At 51.0% G+C, this 25979-nt stretch overlaps 1 protein-coding gene and 2 long non-coding RNA genes across 6 annotated transcripts in view; 1 reads left to right on the top strand and 2 right to left on the bottom strand.

Moving 5' to 3' along the window:
- Window positions 1–4022: 4022 nt before the first annotated feature.
- Window positions 4023–6103, bottom strand: LOC141425005 (uncharacterized). Its single transcript, XR_012450038.1, has 3 exons — window positions 5865–6103; window positions 5322–5441; window positions 4023–4301 (listed from the first exon to the last, which is right to left on the bottom strand). It is a non-coding gene; the product is annotated as an uncharacterized lncRNA (long non-coding RNA).
- LOC141425004 (uncharacterized) lies at window positions 6078–11019 on the top strand. Its single transcript, XR_012450037.1, has 3 exons — window positions 6078–6306; window positions 9698–10257; window positions 10570–11019. It is a non-coding gene; the product is annotated as an uncharacterized lncRNA (long non-coding RNA).
- Window positions 11020–12424: 1405 nt separating this feature from the next.
- The window catches only part of Man1c1 (mannosidase alpha class 1C member 1), a 133050-nt gene continuing 119495 nt past the window's right edge, over window positions 12425–25979 (bottom strand). For all 4 annotated transcript variants that reach the window (XM_074080954.1, XM_074080955.1, XM_074080956.1 and 1 more), the window contains 6 exons: window positions 25710–25803; window positions 21474–21589; window positions 17348–17567; window positions 15385–15557; window positions 14223–14338; window positions 12425–13195 (listed from right to left, as the gene is read on the bottom strand). In XM_074080954.1, coding sequence (XP_073937055.1) covers window positions 13069–13195; window positions 14223–14338; window positions 15385–15557; window positions 17348–17567; window positions 21474–21589; window positions 25710–25803 — 846 coding nt within the window. In that variant the 3' untranslated portion in view covers window positions 12425–13068. The remainder of the gene's footprint in view (window positions 13196–14222; window positions 14339–15384; window positions 15558–17347; window positions 17568–21473; window positions 21590–25709; window positions 25804–25979) is intronic.

Genomic DNA, 25979 nt, shown 5'->3' on the forward strand with positions numbered 1-25979 from the left:
GGCCGGCTGTGAAGCCTCAGCCCCGCCCTGGGATACCACCTGTCACCCCCGTGGGTGTGCGTGTGCCCCTGTGGGGTGTGGGAAGTTAGAGGGATCTAATGGATTCTAGGCCCCTACTTTGTGCTAGACCTGGATTGGGCGTTTTGCAATAGTATCCCATTTTGTTTGCTTGCTTCTTTTAAAATCAGGAGCCTAAGGTCTGGCACCCAGGTCTGCCTGAGTCCAAATCTCTTGCCATCCTACCTCCATCCCCACTCCCCAGGGTCCAGCCCACTGAGCTGGAAGTGGGGGACTGGCCTCTACTGCCACTTCTGTCCTTTAGTTACCAGTCACCACAGTGCCATGAAGACAGGGCCTTGTCCCCCTAGCACCCACGCGGGCCCTAGTACAGGCGCTCCACAGTATCTGTTGGATGGGTGACTTCCGGGAACTTTCCTTCAGAGGGACACATTGAGGGCCCTGACATCTGGTGTTGGTGGCCCAAGGCTTCCAAATGTGCCACTTCCAACTCATTATCACTAATGTTTGGGGACGCCCTGCATACAACAGATGCTATTAGAAAACCAAATTCCGTTGTAGCAGGAAGCAAAACTAACACAGCACAGAGCATGTTAGAAGAAAAGATTGATGAGCCCTGGCCCAGGGAAAATAAAAGAGGGGCATTATCTTTGCCAGATTACTTTTATTTATAACACTTGTTTTTTGTAAAGACACAGATTCCTCCCTAGTCTCCACGGCCTAGGGCAAAAGAGATGGTGATGCAGGGTGTCTCTCAAAGGGATGGGGGGGAACCTGACCTGGGTGCTGCCTCACTAAGCAGGGGTGGGGTCCCTGCCTCCACCCTGGTTTGTCTCTCTGTGTCTCTCTCTCTCTCTCTCTCTCTCTCATACACACCCCTGCCTGCCCTCCAGTAGTGCCCTCCCTTCCCTGGCCTACACTCCCCAGGGAAGGCCCTGCTCCTGTAGGGGGCGCTGCTGCTGTCTAGTTTTCCTCTAGCTGTACCAGGTTCAGAAGCCAGGGAGAGGGAGGGCCATTTGGTTGTGGGTTTTTTTTTTTTCCCCTTAAATTTTTTTATCGACACATTAAAAATGGACATATTTACAGAGCATTATGTGACATTTCCATACATGAATACATTGTGCAATTGCTCAAATCACCGTGCCTCAGGTTTTTCTTTTCTGTCTTCTGGGTCCCTGGACACACAGGTGATTTCCCTGAAGTCACTGCTAACATCTTGGCAGTCAATGATAAGAGTGGCATTTGGGAGTGAAGAGACACTTGGGGAAACTTAAGGCCTCTGGCACCACGGCAGGAGTAGCATAAGCATGCCTGGACCAGGAGGGCCTCTCAACTAAGTAAGTACCTACTTATTTCCTGCACCAGGAACTAACTTAGGCTCTGGGAACACAGTAGGGAAGAAGACAGACAAGGCATTCCTCTCTTGAAGGCGAATATACTACCAGGAGCAGGGAGGTGATAAATATACCAACAAGACAACTTCAGGCGATGGTTAGTGTGACGAGTAACACGGGGCACTGGGGTACAGTGACACAAACAGGGTGGGCAGCCTCAGATAGAAGGTGACATTTATACTGCAATCTAGATAGAATAATTACTGTATATGTAGTGCCCTTATTACACATTTATCCTGCAACCTGAATGAAATAGCCAACTATCTGAAGAATGAAGGAAGGAGCATTCCAGGCAGAGAAAAGGAGGAAAGGCAAGTGCAAAGGCCCTGAGATAGAGATAAGAGTGGTGTGTTCAAGAAGTATGAAGAAGACAGAATGAGCAATGGGACAGTAACAGAATAAACTTGGAATAAAGGCTGGAACATCAGTGGCTGGAGTGGGGTTTGAACTCAGGGCCCTGTAGTTGCTAGGCAGGCACTCTACCAGTTGAGCCATGCCCCCAGCCTTTTTTTGTTTTGGTTATTTTTCAGGTAGGGTCTCGTGCTTTTTGCCTGAGTTGGCCTCATACCATGATCATCATCCTGCATAGCTAGGATTACAGGCATTCACCATGTCTGGCTTATTGTTGAGATGGGGTCTTGGCTCAAACAGAGATAGTTTGAGCCACCACAGCTGGCCTTATAAAAATCTTGTAGGCCACAGCATGGTTAACCCTCAAAATGTCATGCTGAGTGGAAGGAGCCAGGCACCAAGGCCACAGAGCACGGCACTCCATTTATATGAAATGTCCACAATAGGCAAATCCATATAGGCTGAAAGTAGGCATTGGCTGCTGGGGGCTAAAGGAGAAGGGGCGGACAGAGGACAGGGAGTGACAGTTCATGAGTACAGGGTTTCTTTCTAGGGCAACAAAATGTTCTAAAATGACATGAGAGTGATGATCACACAACTGTGAAAATTCGAAAGATCATCAATTACACACTTTATTATTTTTTTTAAAAAGTTGTTTTATAGAACTGAGGTTTGAACTCAGGGCTTCACACTTGCTACGCAGTCACTCTACCACTTGAACTACTCCACCAGCCCTTTTTCTTGCTGGGTATTTTTGAGATAGGGTCTCCCAAACTATGCCCAGGGATGGCTTTGAACCATGATCTTTGCTTCCCAGGTAGCTAGGATTATAGGTGTGAACCACCAGCAATGGGCAATTACACACTTTAAATGATATCCAACAAGACTGCTTGTTTTTTTGTTTTGGTTTGGACTTTTAGAGAACTTTCTGGTGCCTGGCCGGAAGAAGGTGGCAGACAGAGGCTGGAGCTATCTTTCCTGTGCTGGGCAGGACTGGCACTGCACTGAGAAAGGTTGCAATGTGCTGGAATCAGAGTCAGGCCTCACTGAGGGGTTGCAGGCAGGCAGGAGAGATCAGAGGCTTGAGTTCTGTTGGCTGACAGTGCCACTCTGAGGAACAATGCCTGCTGGGTGGAGGGAGTTGGGAGGCATTTGGGGGGTGCTGGACGGCGAGGTGCTGTGGTCCAGGACCAGTGCGTCTGGCTGAGCCACCCTCATGGAGGTGCCACAGTGCAGTGTCAGGGAGCACTTGTGTGTATAAGCCTGGAGCTCTGAGCTACCGGGAAGGTGGGGCCTGGGCTATGAATCTGGGAGCTGCCAGCCTGTGAATGACGTTTAAAGCCACAGGATTCAATGAGATCATTGAAGGAGTGAGAGGAGAAGCAGCCTTTGGCCCGTGTGGCCGCAGATGCTGCTGTGTCTTGGAGCATTGAGTGGCTTTGGCTGGATTCATGAGCACGGGGTTGGGGCTGTGATTTGCCAGGAAGTATATTCATTTTAGGGGCCTAGACAGCTTGGCTTGGCTTTTGAGCTATCTAGGCAGGAGAAAGATTTGTTTCCTGGGGTGAGGAAAGGCTGCTGGGTCCCTGCCAGGTCCTTCCCGGGTTGGGAAATGTTTTAATTATTCCTCAATAGGAAGGTACAAAAGGTGTCCCAGATGGACACTGTGTTTCCAGATGTGGAAGCAGAGCCTTGGCTTGTTTAACCCACTGCCCAACAGTTGCCTGGAGCCTTGGAGATAAACCAATGCCCCGGCCCCACCCCAGTTGGCTGGGGGACAGGAGGGACATTTCACAAGCTCCTGGGCAGGAGGGAGTCTTAGTTGAGCTTCCTGGGTGAGGTTTTTGGAGTTCTGAGCATTGAATACCTAAATCCAAGAGGAATTTTCCTTTTCATAAAACCACTCTCCCCTCCCTTCTATTGCCTGTCCGGGACTGGAGTGAGATTTGAAAATATAATGACAGCTGAGTTCCACATAAGCTATAAAACCCAAGCCTGACATTTGGGAACCTTCCAGCCATTAGTCAGGCCGAGCAGATGGTGATGGACTCATTGTCCCAGATTCTGTTCCTTCTGGCTTGTCCATTTTGAACTGTGTCCAGGCCAGGGTGGGAATGGGGCTGGGACAAGTAGCTGTCCTGTGTTGCTCAGGACCACAGGAGCTGGGATGTGTGATATGAAGTTCTAAAGTGGCAAACTGAGACAAGCTGGTCATCCGAATGAGGGAGGGAGGTGACCACAGGCTGAATCGAGGTGCTTTGTTACGTGAACTCTCATCTTAGTTGTGTGCCTGGCTACAAACAGGTAGAGAAGAGGAGGGCTTCCCAATGACGCAAAAAAGTGTGAGTGCCTCTATTATACAGGAGGGTCATTGTTATGAGTGATCTTCAAATTAAGGCAGGGAAAACTCAATAGAACTTTAAAAATAAATTTTTTATTTTTGGTTGGGCATGGTGGTGCATGCCTCTAATCCCAACACTTGGGAGACTGAGGCAGGAGGATCATGTGTTTGAGGCCAGCTTGGGGCTACATGAGACCCTGTGTCAAAACCAGAAAAAACATATAAAGTTTTTAATCAACACATAGTAATTGTAGACATTAATGAACAAAGTGGTGGTTTGATATATGTAATCATGGCGTAATGATAAGATCAGGGTAATTGGTATATCCATCACCCCAGTCGCTCATCATTTCATAGTGTTGGGAACATTCAAGATGCTCTCCTCTAGTTATTCTGAAATACACCATTAATTGTCAAGTATGGTTACCCTATTGTGCTATCTGGCTTCACCCCCATACCTGATAACCTCCTTTCTGCCATCGCCCGCCCTTCCCAGGCTCTGGAAACCACCAGTCTACTTGCCACTTTTTATTAGCACAAATTGTACAATGGGGCTTCATTACATTTCCCTGCAAGCATATAAATTTGCCCCTCTATTACTTTCTTAGCTCCCCTTTCTCTTTTAACAGTTTTTAGTGGGTTTCATTATGCTGTTTCATATACATGTATAATCTACTTTGGTCATATCCACCCCCTACTGCCTTCTCCTTTCCCCATCAAATAATATTGGTGAGAAATTTATACTAATTATTTATTTAAGAATGCTAGGGAGAAATTTATATTAAGAGTTTCTTGGTAACCAGTGAACTATTTTCTTTCTTTTTGGCAGCACTGGGGTTTGAACTCAGGGCCTTGCTCTTGCTAGGCGGGTGCTCTACCACTTGAACCACTCCACCAGCTCTCTACTTTACTTCTATGAGATCAAGTTTTCTAGCTTCCACAGATGTGAGAGCATGTGGCTTTTGTCTTTTTGTGCCTGACTTAATTTACTTAACATAGTGTCCTCCTGCTCCATGTTGCTGTAAATGACAGAATTTCCTTCTTTTTTCATGGTTGAATAATATTTATATATATCTATATATAGATGTATATAGATATCTATATAGATATATATAGATATCCCCCCAGTGGAATTTTTCTAATCTAACTCCAAAAAGAGAATTTGAAAATTTTGTGCCTTAAGTTAGCAAGTGGTGAAAGAGATTCCATGGGTTTACCTTGGGGACAGCAGACACTGACCGGAAACTGCCAGGAAGGTTTCTGGGAGCTGGCAATACCCCCCTCTTGATCAGGTAGGTCGGTACTATGGGTGTGTGCACAGGCTGACATCCCTTGAACTAGACATTTAAAGGAGCATATATTTTATAGAGCTCTGCATCTACATTTATCTCAATCAAAACCGTTTTTAACGGTTCACTTAAAAGGGGTGTAGCTCAGTGGTAGAATGCTTGCCCAGCATGTGTGAGGGCCTAGGTTCCATCCCCAGCCCTGCAAAAAAAAACAAAACACACAAAAGCTCCAGGAAAAACAGGACTGGTTGGAAACCCTGGAGCCATGGAAAAATAAAAATCAAAGGAAGACAGGCTGGCTGAGTCCTCAAGGGTGGGGCTTCCTGGGGAGATGACAGACTGGAAACAGATGAAAGGGAAGAGGGGCAGACAGTTCCTCACCGCCCCCCCCCCCCCCCCAGAGAGGACAGGGCAGGGAGGTATGTTAATTGTCCCTCAAAGGGGGGGATCCAGGTGTCCAGAGAGACTTACCAGGGAGAGGCAAGAGCTCAGTGAGCAGGTGGGACTGTTTGCTCTGAGAGCCGGGGGCCCTCCGAGCTTTATGGGCAGCAGTAGTCCAGGGGCTGCTACGTGGCCCCTTGGTGATCACATCACCTTTGGACAGGGACAGTGTCAAGGCCACATGGTGACTGCAGGTGGGAAACCATGTGACCGAGGAAAAAGCCGGGGGAGGTATATAGAGAATGACACAGCAAAAGGTGGACACAGGTAGAATCCAGGCCTGTGGAGGACGCTCCATGGAAGCCTCCTATGGGGGAAGGCTGAAAGCAGACACAACATGATTTGGGCAATATTTGCTTTTGAACCAGAACTCACTGATGTCACACATGCCACAAATCCAGAGGATTCCATAAAGGAAAGAAAAGATCCCACAGTGGCGGCTCCCGCACTGGCTGGCCGAGAAGAAGGGCAGGTGAGGAAGGAGCTTCATTTGTTTTAAAAGTGCAGTTTGAGGGAGTGGGAGACAGAGGGGAAGGCAGAGAAAGATCAAGGGAAAGGTGTCAATGCTCTTGAAGTTCCCAGGCTCCTGGAAGCAGAGGGAGGTGTTGGAGTTGCTGGGCCAAGGGCACTGCGTCATCTCTGCGCTCCTGGGACTCAGGCTTAAATGCGGCTGCACAGGAATCAAGAATGGCTTCCCGTGGAGACTGAGCTCAGGAGCAAAGTATTCCTAGGTCTCTCCATGCAGAAGCCAGGGGAGACTAGGAAGTGGAAAGCAGGTTGTCTCAGTCTCAGTTAAACCTTTCCTGGCGTCTCACCGCTCTCGGATTAAAACTAAACTCTAGCTGGGAGCAGGTGGCTCACACCTGTAATCCTAGCTACTCAGGAGGCAGAGATCAGGAGGATCATGGTTCCAAGCCAGCCCTTGCAAATAGCTTGAGAGACCCTATTTCAAAAAAACCCATCACAAAAAAAAAAAAGGCTATTAGAATGGCTCAGTGTGGAGGTCCTGAATTCAGGTCCCAGTATCAAAAAAAAAAACAAAACCCAAAACTGAACTCTTACCCTAGCCCACCAGACACCATGGGATGGAGCCCTTTGCTGGCTTCCCTAGCCCACCCTGCGTCTGCTCCATCCGTTCTTGTCCCTTAGACTCAGGCCAATTCTTCCTACCTCTGAGCCTTTGCACCCACTGTTCCCTCTTGCTGGAAGTCTCCTCCCCCAAACTGTGACAAATGTCAGCTCCCAAGAGGCCATCCCTGACTTCTGCATTTCCAGTGTCCCAGGTACTCTCCCTGTCCCCTGTCTGTGGCCTCCTACATTCTACTCTCCCTCCACACACCTAGCAGATGTGTTTCCCTTTCTATGCTGGGCCTCCTACTGCCCGGAGGTCTGGGAGCCCCATGGGGGCAGAAACCTTGCCTGTCCCCCTTCCAGTTGCCAAGTTAGTCCCCTGTCCACTGCCTGGCTAATAGGAGAGACTTATGGCTACTTGTTGAATTACAAAGGCTGGAAGATTCCAGAACAGGGGCTGGGGCTGCAGCAGTGAGTCCTATAACCCAACCTGGAGAAGTTGAGGGAGAGAGACGGGCAGCCAAGAGTGGCCAGGAGTGGACGGGTCCTGCTCATAGAGCAGTGGGCTATGACCCAGACAGCCCCCCCGACTCAGCACCAGGTGCCAAGAGCTGGTTGCAAAGGTGACCTGGACATTACCAACCTGTGGGCTCAGCGCCTGGAGGAGAGGGTGGCCTGTGTAGGTGTTAAGACCTGGGACAGCCACAACTGAAATCTAAATTGGGCAAGACAGAAGTGTCCTAGGCTCTGTTATTGAAAAGAGGCAGAATATGTGAGATGCTGTCCCCTGGATACCACATCTCCTGGCCCAGAGCAACAAAGGCCTCTGGGACAAACAGCTGAGATTTTTTCACTTAGACCAGGCGACCACATAATACCCTATCCTAACTGGAGCTGTTTTGAGAACAAAGAGGACACGAATGCTTAATTACGTTGGGACAATAGGTTAAAAACCAGCTGTCAGGAACCAAGGTCATGAATTGAGACAAGGCCACCTAGGTTTGGGCCATGTGCGGGTGGGGAAATGAAGTGTGGGAAGCAGTAGGGAGACCCGGTGGGCCTCTGCCAGCAATAGCCATTTGACTTCCCTTCCCACCTTGGTAAGTGGGGTGTCATCTCTTCCTGCCGAAGCAGTAAGAAGGATTTCTTAGGGACTCCGTGAAGAGGACAAATGAGTTGGGCTCATTTGTCCATGTGGGCCAGGCCTGCTTCCCACATGAGCTCTCTGTTCCTTTTGCTGCGGCCAAAGGCCCCACCCCCCTCGCCAGGCTGGCACTGCAATCCTGGACAGTCAACAAATCTCCCCAGTTTCCCAATTTCCATAGATTTAGGGCTAATGGCAAAACGCTTGCTCAATGCGAAACACAGAAAATGTTCTGATTTATTGCTTTGAGAGTTTGGTCTGTCTCCTGGGCCTGGTTGATACAGTTTCCTCTAAGTTTCGAAGCATTTTGTTTAAAAAAGGAGAATTTCTGACAGCAGTGTTTTGTCTCACATTTACGCAAGGTTTTACAGTTTATAAGGGAGCAATAGCAACCATCACTACTATACATTGAGCTCCAGCATGGATGGGGGCTCATTAACCCTGGAAACCACTGTTTCCACAGTTGGAGAAGCAGGGCTCAGAGTGGTTAAGGGGCTTGTCCAAGGCCACACAGCCCTGGGAAAAGGAAGAGCAGAGCTGAGTGCAGCTCTACCTGGTTTCAGAGGCTGTGCTAGCCCTCTGCTCTCTCCTCTCTCCACTTCAACTTGACCTATTGTACCCATGTGCAGATCGACTGTGAGAGAAGCCAAAACACAACAAAATTGTCAACAAAAAACAGAGGCTAGAATGAATGCAAAAATAACCGGGTATGTTCAGGGGAGTCCTCGAGTTTCCAAACAATATGTTTTGTGCTAAATTATTTTTGCAATGATGCAGGCAGTGGAGTGTCCGGTGGGGCCTGAGCAGGGCACTCGATTTTGAAGTTCTAATTCTGCGTCGTTCGAACGGCAGCCGGTGACCACATATGGCTGTTTAACTTGCATTAGTTCCTCGGTCACACTTGCCACATTTTAAGTGCTCCATATCCACGAGGATCCTATTGGAGAGTATGGGTACGCAGAAACTTCCACGGTGGGCTTCGTTCCCGGCCGCCTGCTCCTGCTTGTCCTGTCTGTTGCAGGTGACAGGCTCAAGTTATGATACAGGTCCCTCTGCAGCCCAGGGACCTCTAGATGGTGCCCTACCACCCAAGCTGCTTTACCCCTCTCTGAAGCTCCAGGGATGCAAATAAAGGGCAGAGTGGCCACCAACTGAGGCCTGGCTACTTAAAGTGGGGTCTGGGGACCTGCAACATAGATGTCCCCTGGGACCTTGTTAGAAAAGCAGGGCATGGGGCTCTATGTCAGCCCTGCTGAATGTGCATCTGCATTTTAACAAGGTCCCCCGGTGACTGGTGTGCACATTCAAGTCTGAGACGCTCTGATTTAAGAGACAGACTGAGCAGGATCAAAATACTGCTCCAAATATAGGAAACCAAACAGATATTTTCAGCTGCGAGAAATAGCCTCAGCCCCCCTGGCCCCCAGCAGCATGTGATTAAGCATTAGTCACAGAGGGCTGAGTGCTGTGTCACATGACCAAGGGACAGACTTCCAAGGACAGACCCCCACAGGGAAAACTGGGGGAGCTGCCCATGGCCCCATCTCACACTTGCTGGGGCCCCTTCCCCAGAGCAGAACAGAACCACATCTTGATCTCAGGAATGCTGCTTTTCAGTCACATCTCCCAGTTTTGCCTTTCTTTCCAGGGCATGGGGCTATCTGAACAAGCACACATCATTTAACTCAAGTCCCTGGACAGGACTGTGCCCTGTCCCAGGGGTGTGGTGCTCCTCAGGACTCCGTGCCTGGAGCTAGCCGTAAGGAACCAGCATCCAGCCATCCATGAAGAACAGGTGGGAGAGGTGGTCCGTCCTGAGCGAGGCTGAGGGTGAAGACAAGGCTCACAACGAGGCTGGTGACCACCGAGCAGGCTAGGGCAGGGCTGCAGTGGGGAAGGCTGGGCCTGGGCCTGGGCCTGGCAAAGCTCTCTCCCACCTGCTGGGAGGTAAGGGAGCCCTTAATGCCCATCTCCTCTCAACTGCCTGGGGCCGTCCTTATTTTTATCCCTGGCATGGAGTTAAGTTGCCACAAGGTTGACATTTCTCCACCTGTGAGGGCCTCCTGGAGGAAGAATTTTAAAACAGCTGTTTTTACAAGTTGCTTCCAGCAATAAAACAGAGGACAAGGATGCCAGGAAGAGGAGAGGGGAGAGACAATCTAGGAGACAATCTAAGGAAACACCTGAGCTAGGGTGAGCCGAGGAAAGGTCAGTGTGCTCTTCATCACTTTACTGTTCTGGAAAAATCCAGACAAACTGAGCAGTCCTTCTGTTTCTGCCTCTCCAGAATGCAGTTTCTCATTTGGGTAACACATCTCCTTTTTCCCTTTGGGGGAATAGCCTGTCACCCATTGCATGGAGTCTGGGTGGGTCCGTCAGTCAAGATGACTGCCCTGAGCTGGGGGTGTAGCTCAGTGGTAGAGCACCTGTTTAGCATATGCTGGGTCCATCCCCCGTAACACACACACACACACACACACACACATACGCACACACACACACTCTCTCTCTCTCTCACAGTGATGCCCACCACAGCCTTGCCTCGTGCTCCAGGCCAGGCAAGTGGAAAGGAGAAAGAACAGCAGAGCCTGGATACTTCGGATTTGGTCATCCTGATGGTTCCTGGGGAGGCCACTCACGCCCTGGGTCTTGTGGGAACTAGAGTTCTAGCACCCAATCTTTCTGCTCACTCTTTCCTGAGATTCTGAGAATCACCCATGCCACTTCAATAAATTCTTGTTTTGTTTTGTTTAAGTTAGAACTGGTTTCTATTATTTGTAATTAAGATTCCAAACAGACACAAACCCAAACTGGCCAGCAACAGGGGTTTAGATCCACACAGTTCGATACAGCACACGATGAGACATAGCGGTGACATACATGTATATTTGTAGACATGGAAAGAGCTTCACAATATATAGTTAAGTGCAAAAGCGGATTATAACAAAACAGTATGCATAGGATGATACCATGTTTGCAAAATATATATTCTATATATTCATAGAAAAAGTCTTCAAGAAAATATAACAGTATTCATTCTGAAGAGTAGGGTGGTCAATGATCTTTCTTTCTGCTTGTCTGTTTCCTAATCTTCCTGCAAGGTTTGTGCAGTGAGTCTTTCTGTTTTGCTTTTTAAAGTGTGTGCAGTGGTTCGCAGTAGCCCCTCTTCTGTGATGCCTACCTAGCAAGAGTGCGTGGTTTGTTCATTGAATGCCGGGTTCCCACTACAGGGCTGATGCCCACAGCTCTACTCAAGATCCTGGGGGTATGCGAGCCTCTGGGACAAGGAAGCAGCGTTTCCTGCTCCCCCAGGGTGCCAGGAGCATCCCACTTGTTCTCACAGCAACCTTGAAAGGTGGAAGCTCTCCCTGCTTGCTAGAGGAGCCCAGAGAGGTGAGGTGGCCTGCCTGGTATCACACAGCAGGGATTTTTTTTCGGTGCTGGGGACTGAACTCAGGGCCTTGCACTTGCCAAGCAAGCGCTCTTCCACTGAGCTAAATCCCCAACCCCACACAGCAGGGATTTAAAGCTAGGTCACCTAGCCTAGAGCTCCAACTCCCAGAATGCTACTCAAATGTACAGTCAAAATGAAGCCACTGAGCACAGGGAGGGCTCACCACCATCCTGGGACAGCAGCTGTGTGGAGGGAACAGTCTCTGCAGCCTAGGGATACAGTGCAGATGCACCTTGCTCTGCAGATGGCCTCTGGGTTCAGGCCAATCTCAGGGCAGCCGGTGGTGCTCAGCCCTCTGCTAGACACCCCTTCCTGCTGTTCCTACTCATTTTCTAGGTCTTGGCTGGAAAGTCCCCTGCCCAAGGCCCTTGTTCACCTCCTAAGGTAGGTCCTGTCCTGGCCATTACTGGCGATGTCCCTTCTGTAGCTCTGCTCACAATGTGCCATCACTTCACTTCTCTGGGGTGCCTGTCTGCTCTACCTACCTGACTACAGGGAACAAGACTCCTGTCTTGCTCACAAGTGTCCCTGGCCTTAAGCTCAGCATCTGGTCTGTGGCAGGTGCTTACCAAGTACCTGCTGAGTGACAGAGAAGGACAAAGGACCAGGGTGGCCAGGAAACTGCAGAGGCAAGGGTTGCCTCTGCCTCCTCCTGTCTGTGTGACCTCAGGCAAGTGGCTGCTCCTCTCTGGGCTTCCTCTAAGCTTCAGCTTGAGTATAAATATACAACTCCTTTGATGGGATTGGCCAATCTCCCGCTTCCTGAATATATTAGGACCAGAATTTGAGGGAAAGTAATAGAAGTTGGAATTGTTTAGTAAATTATACCTCAGATCAGCTGCTGGCTTGGTTATTCTTTCTGATGATAGCCTTGTGGTGGTTTTCCAGGAGCCAGTGGTGTGCAATGAGCCCAATCTTACATCTTATTCAATAAACTCCTTTATTCTAGTTCACAGGTTTTTCCATTACAATAATGAAAATAGAGCTAGTGATTTTTAACACGTAGGCCCAAATCAAAGGGGGAACCCTTCCTAAATTATAAGGTGAATGACACATGGTTAAACACAGAGTAAATATTGGGAAAAAGACATTAAAAATATAGATAATGGGTCAAGATTGTGTGTGGACACTTCAAGGTTTCCTTGATCAGAAGGAAACTGCTTCAGAGAGCACATGATTTTGGAAACTATATTTATAATTGTAATAAAAATTAACTGTAAAGAAAAAGTAAAATCAAGCAAAAACAAAAACCCCAAATCTGTAAGGAAGTGAATCAAATGCACAGGGCGGCAATGCAAACCACCCCCTGTCCTTTGGCCCTGCAGTGGCAAGTGAGTGTGTTTCGTAGGAATTCTCCATAGAAAGGAATGTGTGGGCCTGGCTGCTCTTGCCTGACATTGCTGCATCTCCAGGTCCTGTCTCCTCACAGAGGAAAAGAAGTTGCTTGTCCGACACATCAGTCCAGGGTCTGCCCAGGTTGGGGCCTCCATTCCCAAGGCCTTTGAGAACAGTCCTGAACCCCAAGAAGGCAAGGCATCCCTGAGGTGCCGGAAGTGGGGAATGGGTCACTGCCGGCGTGTGGCCCTGCCCAAGCTGTCCGAGTGGTTCACTGGCAGCGGGTGGGCCTCAGTGTTGAACACCCAGTCCTCCAGCGAGAGCACATCATCTTCAGAGAACAGAAGATAGAGGTATCTGTGCACAGGGGAAAAAGGCAAGGAACAAGACATGGGTCAGAGCCAGGGGTTGGGTGGCTCAAGCCTGTAATCCTAGCTACTCAGGAGGCAGAGATCAGGAGGATCACAGTTTGAAGCCAACCTGGGCAAATAGTTCAAAAGACCCTATCTCTAAAAAAAAACCCAACATAAAAACCATGCTGGTGGAGTGGCTCAAGGTGTAGGCCCTGAGTTCAAGCCCCAGTACATCAAAAAAAAAAAAAAAAGACACAGTGGTCAGGGCTTGGGGAAGGAGTCTTGGGCCTGCGATGGCCTGTGGCTAAGGGCAGGGAGGTCAGAGGACCTGGTTTAATCTTGGCTCTGCCCCAGCCCCTAACTCTGTTACCTCACACTTGGCCAGCTTCATCTGCCCGACCTGGATGTGAGCCCTACGAGGCCCCCTTATGGCCTAAACTCCCTTTCTTTGATGGATGGCCCATCCAAACTCTCAACTCCCCTTTACCTACACTCCAGTTCATGACAGGGACTGAGACAAATGGACTGGCTGTAGAATGCCAGCTTCTAGCTGTGGGGTATCTACTGGAAGGGACTGGCAGGGCCAGGGTTAAAGGACAAGGGCCTGCTCTGGGAAACAGCAAGGGAACGGGGTGGCCTACCCCACCCCAAGAAGGTGGGGAAAGGTACAGCAGCAATGTTACAGAAGCCACAGGGAAGTCAGCCATAGCAACCAGTGTTGATGTCACCATCATCATTACTATTCCCATTTTATAAGGGTGACAGTTTCAAAGCTTCTGAAAAGAAGGATGAAGACCATGGGCAACCTGTCTACCAGTCAGTACCCAGCGGCCGGATTCCAGCTCTGGAACTCTGAGGGGGGACAGGCTCACCCCTGGGGCTCAACCCTTTGGTCCCCAAGCCCTCTATCCCTTGTGGGCTCTTGTCCTGTGACTGCACAGCATAACATTGGGAGGACACTGGCCCACCCTGCCCTGTCCCCAGCAGGAACCATGTCCCCTCTGGGGAAAATGCTGGCTGGATTGACTTACTTCAGTGTTTCTGCCAGAAAGAAGCTCTGCTGCTTGTTGTCATGGTTGGGGATGCTGCTGTACACGTCCTGGATCCCCGAAAAACCAGCTTCCGTCCTGCAATATTTCTCCAAGGCCTGTAGGAAAAAAGGTGGCCTCAGCACAGACAGGAAAGGCCCCCAAGACTTATGGCATTCAGTGGCCAGAGTTTGTGAACACACAGGCTCCATGCTGCCTCCTCCCCTCTGAGAGTTGCCCTTAACTGAGCTCTTCCCTGAGGCTGAACCTAGCAGGGGCTTCTCTGTCTGTCAGGGGACCAGATGGACCTGATGGATGGACCACAGTAGTGGACAAGTCACTGATGACACCCCAGGGAGCCTCCAGAGATGTGGTCCCTGGGCCAGAGACATGCACACCTGTATAGAAATGCAACTTGTCCCTTCTGAGGGACACTAGGCACACCACACTCAGCCCTTGAAGGTCAAGAACTAGGTCCTCAGGGAAGCAGGTGGCCCAGGACAATGAGCCAAGCCTTCACCCTGAGCAGGCCACCCCGTACCTGAATGTGTCCCCCAGGACAGCTTGCCAGGAGAGGACTCATCAGCCTGAGAGCAAGCACAGGGGTTGATGGGGAGAGGGACAACGAAGGCTCAGCGTCCACCAAGGAATCTTCTGGAATCCTACCTTAACTCGGACACCTACCCAAGGAAGCTGTGAGATTTCCAGCTAGGAGGTTGCAGCTGAGGGAAGGCTGAGCCAAGAACGTTAGTTACTCGCACTATCACAATTAAGACCTGAGGCTGAGGGAGCTGTGGCCAGAGGATGGAGGAGAGTCACTCCTGTCAGCCTGTCCTGTTGCAGAGGACGCACCTCAAGGAATGCGTCCAGGATTCTGCTGGGACAGTACCTGGGGGGTGTTCTACTCTCTGAATACCTTCTGCGTCTGCAGACAGCCAGGAGACCAAGGCCATGGACACTCCTGCTCTCTTCCCCAGTCTGTGACCTGCCTTGCTGCAGGGAAGCCTCCTTCCGGCTAGGGCTCTTGGCTCTGCAGCCCCTGCTTGACCCTTGGTCTCTGACCTTTGCCCACAGGGCAGCGTGGTGACCTTCCTGAGTGCTGAGCCAAGGGCTCTGGGGCTCTGGCCATGATTTCTCAGGGACACCTGCCAATCCAGTCACGCACCATTACCACGTCCCAGCCCCACTCCCGGTAGATGGGGTTGTGTGTCTGCCGCCACAGGTACATGTAGCTCTCCACCACCTCGGGCCGCAGGATGTAGTAACTCTCGCCCAGCTGCGTAGCCACTGCCTCTCTGCCGGAGTTGAACCAGAAGGCCTCAGGCCCAAGCTTGGTGTCTGTGGGAAAAGTCAACAGAAGCCCTGGTCGGACCCCACCTTCTGCTTTTCAGGCTTTGGGGGCCTAGAAGGTCTCTGCAGGGGCTGACAGGGGCTGCGCCAGGCAAACAGGCAGCTTCCCTACTGGCTGCACCAAGGCAAGACCTTGAGACCTCAGTAATTTTGTGGTTTTGGACCCAGAATATGAGCGAGTGGTCTGAGAAGGCAAAGGCTTGGCCAGTGTCCCTAGATGCACACTTTGAGACCTTAGCTGTCCACATGATGTTAGCTAGAACTCAGCCAGGAAAGGACCTCAGGTTGGAGCAGATTGGGGAGCCTGAGTTTCAGGATTTATTAGGTCCTTTGTATACCAATGTGCCAGATGCTTCTCCACAGACGCTCTTCCTTAGGAAACTGCTGAGGTGAGATGAGAGAGGAGTCCAGGAAAGCACCTGCTCAGACAGAGGGGCCTCAGTAAAATAGGTGGGATGAGTGCAGGGTTTTGTTGTCGTTGTGCTGTCATTTTTGTTTTCTGCAGGACAAAAATTGTAATATCCGCACAACTACTTCTTACAATGTCAAAGGCTATACTGGGAACCTTATATACATAAGCTCAATCCTTATTATTATTCCTCTCTCATGCATGTGGGAACTGGATCAGAGAGGCGAAGTAATTTGTGCAAGGTAAAGACAGCAAGTCGAAGCCGTGCTGGGATGTGATCCTGTATCTCTGTCTGAGGCCCTTTTCTCCCTGGGCTGTGCTCTGCCTCCTCTCCTGGGCCTAATGCTCTAAGTCCAAAATTTGGGGTATGTGGGTGAGGTCTTTCTCATCCTGTCCGAACCAGTGGAGTACCAGCTCTCTTCCTATGTGTGTCCTCTCTCTCCTGATTGGGCCTGGAGGCCCAAGAGGCCATAGGAGGCTTTCTCGAGAGCCTGGCTGGCACTTTTGGTATCACCCTACCTTCCACAGAGGGCTTCCTGGAAGAGGAGTCAGCTAAACTCTGGCCCTTCTGATCTTTTCCAATGGTGCAGCAGTTGCTGGCCATCAGAAGAGGTGGTTTTGCCAAGTTGCTAATGGGGTGAGGGCAGGAGCAACTGCGCAGCCAGCAGTGGGCGAGCTGGGCTGGCTGGGACAATAAGCGGCTGTCTTTTATGGCCTGGGCTGATTATCCCAGACAAATAGCAAGCTTTTTATTATTCCTGAGATTCCTTATTTGTTTATGGCCCTGGCAGAGCAAGCCCTAGGAAGAGAATGGACAGCCAGCTTTCAGGACCCATGGAAAATCTGACTTCCTGGGAAAACAGCTCCGAACACCAGCTCCCATGGGCGCTCAGACATCACCATGTTGCTTGCTGACAAAAGGCTTTCTCCTGGGCCTCGGGAGAACACTGAACAGATGAGAAAACAGACCACTCAGCCAGGACCGGCATTGTGGCATTCGAGCCAGGAAGCTTTAAGGCCAAGTCCTCCATTGCAGCCTGGAATTCCGGCTCAGAGCTGTAGCAGTTCCAGGGAGGTCCAGACAAGGGGTCTGGTGTTTTTGTGAGGGGTGAAGCATGGGAGGTTGGGCTGGACAGCAGAAGACCTGGGTTCTGATCCAGGCCCAGCTACTTATGTGCCATGTGACTTTGGCTTAGTTGCTTCCCCTCTCTGGGCTGACTCAGTTTCTCCATATGTAAAATGAGGTGCTGAGCTCAAGTTCTGCAACATGACCCTGACCCTACATCTGGTAAGTCTGTGGTGAGCATGGCAGGTTTTTCTGGTGTCTGGGCTCAGTCTCACCTGCTGCCCGTTCCCCTTGCAGGGTTACCTGAACGAACGTATGACTCATGGCATGTCCTGGTGATCTGGGCTGCGAGCTCTCGGTAGTGGGCCCTCTTTTCTTCCTTGGCATCCTCGGCACCGAGGGCGATCATGCCCCCTGAGAAACAGGCCAGGTGCCCCATCTTGTGGTCCAGAATCCCCCCTCGCCACTCAGCAATGTAGGTCAGCCCCCCAGGAGAGACATTCAGCAGGTAGGTCTCTATTGCCTGGGAGCAAGGGGGAGTGGGCAGGGAGGGAGAGGAAAGGGGACAGAGAAGGAAGGGAAAGGACTGAAATGAGTGCCCTGAGCAGCAGGGCAAAACTTCCCCCCGAGAGGCCCCTTAATCTCTGCTGGCCGAGGTCCCTGGCACTGCTGGTGAGAGGTCCAGCTACCAGGAGGTGAGGCCTGGGGCTTCCTGGGAGTTTGGGATGCCAGGCAGCTGTGGGGACGAGTCTCTTACATGGTCTTTTAAATACTCTATGTGTATAAAAACACTTAAGTCTTTGGAGTGGATTGTCCTCCATTGTCTCTTATGACAGAGGGTCTTAAGCTGAAGTCCAGTGGGCCCCCAAGATGTGCTCAGCACCTCTGCGGCTGTGCATCTCATAGGAAGGGTCGAAAAGGACCTGCAGGGAATGCACAGCTGCTCTCTACTGGAGCTTTATCACGATTCCTTTCTTCCTTCAGCGCCAGGCATGTGCATTGCAGTGCCTTCTATAGACAAGGGGTGAGTGGCTTGTCCTGGCCACTCAGCCACACCAGGACCCTAGAGCTTGGCTCTTCTGCTGTCAGCCACTCCTTTTGGTGGTAAAGGGTCCTGAGGGAGGCTCTGGGATGCTGGGGTGTGCAGGTGTCAGGCTATTGTCATTCCCAGGAGCCCTAAGACTGGGGTGATACAGCTGTTCACACAGCTAAAGACCATGGGCTGCTAGGTCCTGGTCATGACTGGGGACCTGTGGGACTGTCACTGGGCCTCTGCCTCCCGTCTGCCTGTCCATTCCACGCTATAAATGATGGATGGAATTGTATCATGTATCGTGAGCCTGTTCAGGTCTTCAGAGGTTCCCAGTGCCCACAGGACCTCCAAGACTCCCTGATGGGCACCCCAAGGTGTAAGTTGATGCTACAGGTTGACTTCTGGATGCCGACTCTGTGGGTTCAAATTTATTCTTCCCAGTTACAAGCTGTGTGGCATTGGGCAGGTTATGTGCTCTCTGTGTGCATCAAATGGGACTCAGAGCATTAGCTACCTCACAGGGTGCAAGGGCTTAATGAGATGTCTGCAGAGCTGGGCATACTTCCCAGCAGAGATTCCAGAGAGTGCTGGCTACCAGTTCTCGGTCTTCCCTCCCACACCCCATCTTAGCCTCTTTCCATTCCCACCCTCCCCGCCTTTGGATATTCTGTAAGCTGTTGCTGCTGAGCGCTGTACCAGGAGCTAGGGATATGGCTACACTGTGGATGGGCCTCACCCCTGGCTGGAACCTTCCAACAACACTGAATGCCTGTGGAAATGACAACCTGTGAACGGGGTTTTGAATGAAATACATGGAGGAGACGAGATGAAATCGTAGGGGAGCCCTACTTTGCAGAGAGGTTAGAGAAGTTCCTGTCTCAGATCTGCTCTTCTGCCCACAGGCTGACTCTGACTTGGCCTTGAGGCCCCTTCCAGAATGCTATGTTCTTGGAAAGGTCATCTCCAGGCACCCTTCTGCACAGTGCTGTCCCCATTTGGAGCATGATTCCACATTGTCCCCCCAGGACTCTGAATGCCATGTGACACAGCAGCCTCAGGCAGTAGCCCCCAGCTGGGGCCTGAGCTAAAGATGCTCAGACAGGCTTGGCTCCTGGACCATTTCTTCCTTTCCCTCTCCTACAGGGCCAGAGCTGAGGGGCTGGCTGTGGGACCCTCACTAAGAGGCAGATGGAGAAAGGCTGATGATGTGATGTGCTGGGGTACACACAGGAGCTGTGCTAAGGAAGCCTGGAGAGCCACTGGATGCCATGTTGGGTTGCTCTGGGCCCAGCCTTTACTCCTGGGTACAGCACAGTCCCTGCAGTGCCCTGCCTGGCTAATTATCGATGCAGGGAGAGGAGCATCAGTTGTCACTGTATTGGATATGACAGGATAGACATCTGGGGAAGAAGTAAGGATGCCACACACCGCAGCTGGAAGTCTGCATCTTAAGATGGTCTCCCATAGGTTATTTCCATTTGGGGCCAACCTCAAGTCAAGTAAAGAGGAAATTACAGACCAGTGTCTCTTTAAGATACAATTGAAATGAGCAGATGTGATGATAAAAACCAGGGCTTTTTAAAGTCCTGAGAAAAACACAGGATAGCTTGGGCTGGCAGTGACTGGGAAACGTTTAAATCACAGCAAGATGCAGTGCGAAGTGCTGAATGGAGAGGTCGGGGCTTGGGATTGAGTCTTGGCTCTGCCATTTGAGTTGGGTGATTTCAGGCAGGTCATTTCACTTTGCTGCAGACTCACTTTGCTTATTTGTAAAATGAGAATAAAAGTTCCTGGGATGGTCTCGAGGACTAAGGAGAGAATATTCAGAGAGAGACTCAGCTTTGCATCTGTCCCTGGCTACTCCTTCCTTTGCCTCCACAGGGGAGCCCACCTGAGCCTGCCCAGAGGGACTTCAGGTCAGTCAGGTTCTTCTGTGACTGGCAGCTGGCCAGGGTAGGCAGGAGCACTGGGTTTGACTCAGAACTGTGTTTGTGTCCTGGTTCTTATTGCTGTGTGACCTCGGCTCTCTCAGCCTCAGTTTCATCATCTGCAAGATGAGTCTAAGTAAAGACCAGGGACTGAGAACGTGTACCAGTGGAGGCTGCAGACTGATGCCCTTCTGTGGCACTCAGGGGTGTGCCCAGCCAGCTGCCCTATCTGAACCTCCCATGCCCACCACAGCTGGACAAAGGTCCAACCTGCTGGTTTCCAACACCAGAACTTTCAAATGATGTCACTAGGCCCTCCTGAGTAACTAACTGGTCAGGGGTGCAGCCGGGACATGGGATCAACAGCTTCCCAGGTGATTTTAATATGTCAACAAGGTTGAAACCACTCAGAATATTCTTCAAAGCCCCAGATTTGCCAGAGGCCCAGCCTTTACCCAGGGTCAGAAAGGCTCCTGGCTCTTTGCTGGGGAGATCAAATGCGAAAACAAAGTCAGTTCTCTCCTGAAGTGCTTTCTGTAGAGCTCCCAGTCTGCTTAAATAATTCATGGCCACTTTTTCCCTAGAAACGTCAATGCCCTGAGGGCAGGAATCAGCGCTCACTGTTAACTTTGTGTTGACTCTGCAAAGAGCAGCATAAAGTGCTGGAGCTAATCCTCCAACAGGGGACTCTGTCCTTGGTCACAGCCCTGTCTGCCCTGAATTGGGCTCAAAGGTATCTTTAGGTGGGTTGTGGGATTCCCTAACACTCTTCCCAAGTTTGTCCTAACGTCTTCCTTCTTTGGAGGGACTCATCTCAGCCCCCCACATCTGGTTCATTCCAGCAGTGGAGACTAGCAGCGGACCCAGCTCTGCCAGTTTGGTGCCATGTGGCCTTGGGCAAGTGCATTCCCTTCTCTAGGCCTTGGCTTCCATTCACACAGAGAGGAGCAGAAGTGAATGCCTGCACATTCTGCCGACCTCTCCCTCTATTAACTATGTTTTTTTTTTGGTACTGAGGTTTGAACTCAGGGCTTCATGCTTACAAGGCAGGAGCTCTCCTGATTGAGCCAAACCTCCAACCCACTATGTCACCTCTGGTTTGGCAGGAAGATAGCCGAGGGTCTCTTCATCTGTCTCAGCCACATCTGCTGTGAGCCAGGCTATAGTACATTAACTGAAGTTTAGACACTCTGGGGGAGGGTTTGAACTATGGTTTCTGAATCAGACTGACTGTCACTTCCTATGAGATCCTGGACAAACAGCTCAACCTCCCTGAACTTGGGAGGAGTCATGAGACAGGGCAAAGTGTAGCTGGTGTGGGTCTGCCTGTCATTCCTCCCAGCCCACCCTGGGCAGGGCCGAGCAGGCCTCTGCCATCTGGTCCCCAACTGGCCCCAGCACTGAGGGGTTTGTGTGAGAGCCAGTGGCTAATGTCCACCGATCCGTGAAGATTAAGTGCTCATCTTACCTCCAAGGCTTCGTAGTACATATTTTTAGCCTCTGTATCTGTCTTGGCAGACATCAGCCAGGATTTGATCAAATATTCATAAAAACTGTCCCCGAGTCCTCCAACTGAGACGTGGTCTGTGGGGGGGAGGGTGAGGGGTGAAGACAAGAATGTCATTCCATCTGCCGCTGGCTGGGACTAACAAGTGGGTGTGCTTGGTGGCCCAGAGCTGGGCTCAAGTGGAGCTGGTGTCCAATCAGTATCCACCAAACCCCAAATGGGGGCTGAGAAGATATAGCCTGTGACACAGGCTGCTCAAGGCAGGGGTGTCTTGAGCGGGCATCTTGCATCTAAGTGCATGGCTCATTGGGGGCCACACATTATCTGACTGTAGCAGGCTGAGGACACAGGGCCCAGTATTAACTGTAGATGAGCTGTGCTTCCTTAAAAAGATAATCTGGTGGAGGGAGTTCTGAAATGTTATTGCCCAGTAACACAGTAACTAACTAATGCTGGGCCACTTCATAAAGGCCACAGAAAGGAATAAGAGCTGTAACTCCGAGCCCTGCTGCAGAGGCTGAGTTTAAATTTAGCAAATCAGGATGAAGGAACTCAAGGGTGTCAGAATCAGTCTTGAAGACCCTCCTCTGCTTAGAGGCATTCACCTGTAGGGCAGTAGACCAGCCACACCCACAGAATAGGGTGTGGCTGAGTGAGGAAGCCTGTTTGCATCTGTGGGGGAAGATGGACAGCAGAGGACAACTAATCGCAGAAGCAAGATGAGAAATCATGCCACTTACGCTCTGAAAATTAGCAAGGGGAAGCATAAATGCACTGGGCAGACTTAACAAAGAACGTCCTTCAGTTTGGAGAGATAAAGAGAGAAGGGGGCAGAGGGTGGACCTAAGGGAGGATGAGTGGAGTGTTTTGAACACTTCTGGAAAAGAGAGTAAGAGAGAAGACAGGGAGAATACGTCCACAGCTATGTACTGGGTGTCCACCATGGCCAGGAGCCTTACTGTGTTTATAACCAGTCTTTCCAAGAGTCCTGCAAACAGCACTGTTGGCCCATTTCCCATGTGGGAAAACTGAGCATGAGCCTGAACAGCTTGTCCACAGTCACTGTACTAGGAAGTGGAGAAGCCCTCACTGGCTGCACTAGATACAGTCAGCCAGAGGGTGAAAACACCCCTGCTCCCAGCCTTCAACCGTGTGGCTTCTCACCTGAGCCCTGGCTTGTGCTGACCCTGGCCTGCCCTCCCCACCCTGCCTGGCTGAGTCTTCCTCATCAGCCACAGCTCTCTTGCAGAGTCCTCAGAAGGGCGTTCCCTGCCCCTAGATCTAGTTTAGCATGTGACCCAGCACACAGTTCCTGTCTGGTGGCCACCTGAAATGAGGCACGTGCCACATCTTGCCAGTGTCTTATGTGCAGGGGCAGCTGTCCTCACCACAGTGGGTGCTTCTTGTCATTGGATGCTCCCAGAGTTGTCAGAAGGCTCTGTTTATGGGCCTGCAGCCCCCACTAGACTATGGACTCTTTGTGGGGAAGGACCAGGTGTGATTCTCTCTCATGCTCAGTGCCCACATAGCAGTGAATGCTGGAGGAGGTGAGTGGGCCAGAGGTATGAGCAGTGCTGGGAAGGGACTTGACTGTCATGTCAAGTGCAGACCTCCTCATATGATAGTGGAAGGCGATATGGTCCAGGGCTTCCTCTGGCAGGGGTGTTCAAGAGAGGGGCGCCAGGTAATCAGGGTCTCACCATGCTGCAGTGTGTGTGGTATTCCCCAGTGCTGTGTAGCATACAGTGAGAAGCACAGGAGCAGGAATCAGATGTATATCTGTATTAGCATGGGGAAAGCCACTGCCTTTGGGCCTCAGCCTCCCCATCTATAAATATATGAGAAGGAGGAGAAAGTAGATGGTGTCCAGGAGCCCAAGAGCAGAGGTTGGCTCTGCTGGTTCCTGCCAGTGCTTACGCTTTCATGGGTCCAGTCCTGTGGCCACAAGCTTGGGACTGGGGGAGAGGAGTGTGAATGAAGCTGAGGAGCTGCCAGGCTGGAACTGTCATGCTCCCAGGCCTGATGGAGACCTGGACTTGCTATCTCCCTCTCTGAGGAAAGTGAGGAAAGTGAGGGGCCGTGCTGAGGGGCTGGTAATCTTTCTTGGCAGATCATGAGCTCTAAGGGGTCTTAGGCTGGTCTTAGGCATGGGGAGCCCAGTGGATTTACCTTGGATGTAGTCTTAGTGACAGGAGGGCCTTGGGCCTCCTGATACCCTGAAGCTGGGCTTCAACGCAGAGTGGGAAGAAGGTAGGAGCAGAGGCTGGGAGACTGGGGCCCTAACTCCCCCTTGGCCTCTCTCCATTGTAGCTTCTGCAGCTGCAGCTGGCTAAACAGCCCCTGCGTGGCTGGAGAACCAGGGTAGTTCTGAGGAGTCAGGGGGGAAAATCGTGTGAGAGCTCTTAGCTGAAGCGAGGTGAGGACACAATCATCTGCTGGAAAGCACACACCCCAAGAGAGTCTAATGAAATCTGAAAACCTAAGATGATCCCACACCCAAAACCAGGGAGGGCAGGCCTTGCTGGATCAGAGCCAGTGGAGGAAAGGCTGCCCCCAGATCAGGAGGGCCTCTACTCTTCAGCAGCACCAAGTCCTATGTTATTAATATGAACTGGCTCTTCACATGTAACCAACTTTACCCATACCTGTGGTCCCTGGCACAGCCTGAAAAGATTATGCCTGGCAGTGGAGTGGGGGTGGGTCATCACTGTTTTCTGGGCAGCTTTACCCCTTTCTCCTTTTTAAGGGTTTTCTGTATTGTCCTGGGCAGCTTGGCTCTTTATCCAGTCAGGCCTTGCAATTAAAAGCAGTTAGCAGGCTAAGAACATGGCTCAAGTGATAGAGCGCCTGCTTAGCAGTGGGAGGCCTTGAGTTCAAACCCCAGTACTGCCAAAAAATCATTTAGTAGTCATCAAACTGTCTCTTCCTATGGCCAACACCTGTAGCTTGAGCCTTTACTCACTCCCTGCCCTGTGTTTTGGTTGAGGACACTTGGTGTTTTGAAGATATCACTGGGGGAAATTCCTGGGTGGCACTTTCTGGGTCTCCCAGGCCTACAGACGGTAGAGGCTTGGGTGACAAGGACAGACCTCTGACATTTCTCCATGCTGACCCTTTAGACCCTGCCTGTATCATTCCCTTTTGGGACAATCTAGATCACCTTTGGAGGAGTAGGCTGATAGCTCCCTCCTGAACCCCTTCTTGGCACACAAAGAACCTATCTCACTCTCTTCTTGTTTCACAGGACAGGAAACCAAGGCTCCCAGAGACAAGCAAATTCTCCCAAGTCTTGCAGTAGTTAGACACATGTCTGCTTTGCCCAAGCCCTTGCCATATGACTAGGGTTGGAGGTAGGGGAGAGGAGAGGGTCCTCATTCAGGTAAAGAAAGTGAAGGTGGGAGCTCTGGCCAGGTCTTAGGAAGGCTCTACAGGCAGTGCTCATGGACCACGCCACCACCAATTTCTGCTGACTGTGAGAACATGACCAAAGTGTTGGTGAGGAAAGTAGAGCTGGCACCTAGGCTGCTTCTCCTAGAGCCAGCCCGGATTCTCAGCTGGGTGATAGCAAGGGGCCTGGGAGACTCCTCAGCACTCTTCCTAGGTCCTCCAAGCCCCATCGGGCAGTGAGTGAGGTGGGACTTGTGAATGCTGCTCCACTTGTTTGGGTTGCAAAACAGTCTCTAAACAGGGCTAGCTGAAAATCCAGGGATGGTTCTTGTAGGCTTAAGGCATAGTGGTGAGTTAATGATTTTTATATTATTGTATACCACAGTTAGTCCCTGCTTAAAAATCTAAAACCAAAGCTGAAGTGGGGAGTCAATGAAGGGGCTGGGGGGTGGACTCAGGGCCTCTCTGGAACCACTTCCTGAGCAGAAAACTCACCTTAGACTTTCCTGTGAGTTTTGGGGGAGAGTGGAGGAGGCTGCACAGAGCTCCGTGCAGAGATGGGAGCTGGAGAGATGGGTGAGGGCATCACAGGACAGGGCTTTAGTAAACAGTTGTTGTCATATCCACAACAGCAATAATGACAATGGAAAGGTCCCTAAGCCACCTGGGGAAGCAGGTGGCACTCAGTGGCTGGTGCTAATGCCTGGTTGGGTATGCTCAGATATATGCCTGGTGCCTTACTCAACTGGGCCTTGCTGGGGCCCAGGAAGCCTGAACAAATACCCGAGGGACAGTGGCGTCTGTACTCACGTTGTACCCAGTTCCCGCTCACTGGGCTGAGGAAGTTGGGATAGAGGCCGAAGGGCTTATCGATCTTCCTGAGGACCCGACGGATGTTCCTGACCTGTGGGATGGACACCCAGCACACCATCACTTTCCTGAAGGAGCCACTGACACCCTGGCTACCAAGGATGCATCAGGTGGCTCGGGTGCACAGAGGAAACCATTGTGGTGTAGCAGGAGGGAGAGCCATGACTGAACTGCAGGCTCCCACAGACAGAGGTGGCGAGATGCTCTGCC

Source organism: Castor canadensis, chromosome 7, assembly GCF_047511655.1.
Source record: "Castor canadensis chromosome 7, mCasCan1.hap1v2, whole genome shotgun sequence".
Classification (NCBI taxonomy): domain Eukaryota; kingdom Metazoa; phylum Chordata; class Mammalia; order Rodentia; family Castoridae; genus Castor; species Castor canadensis.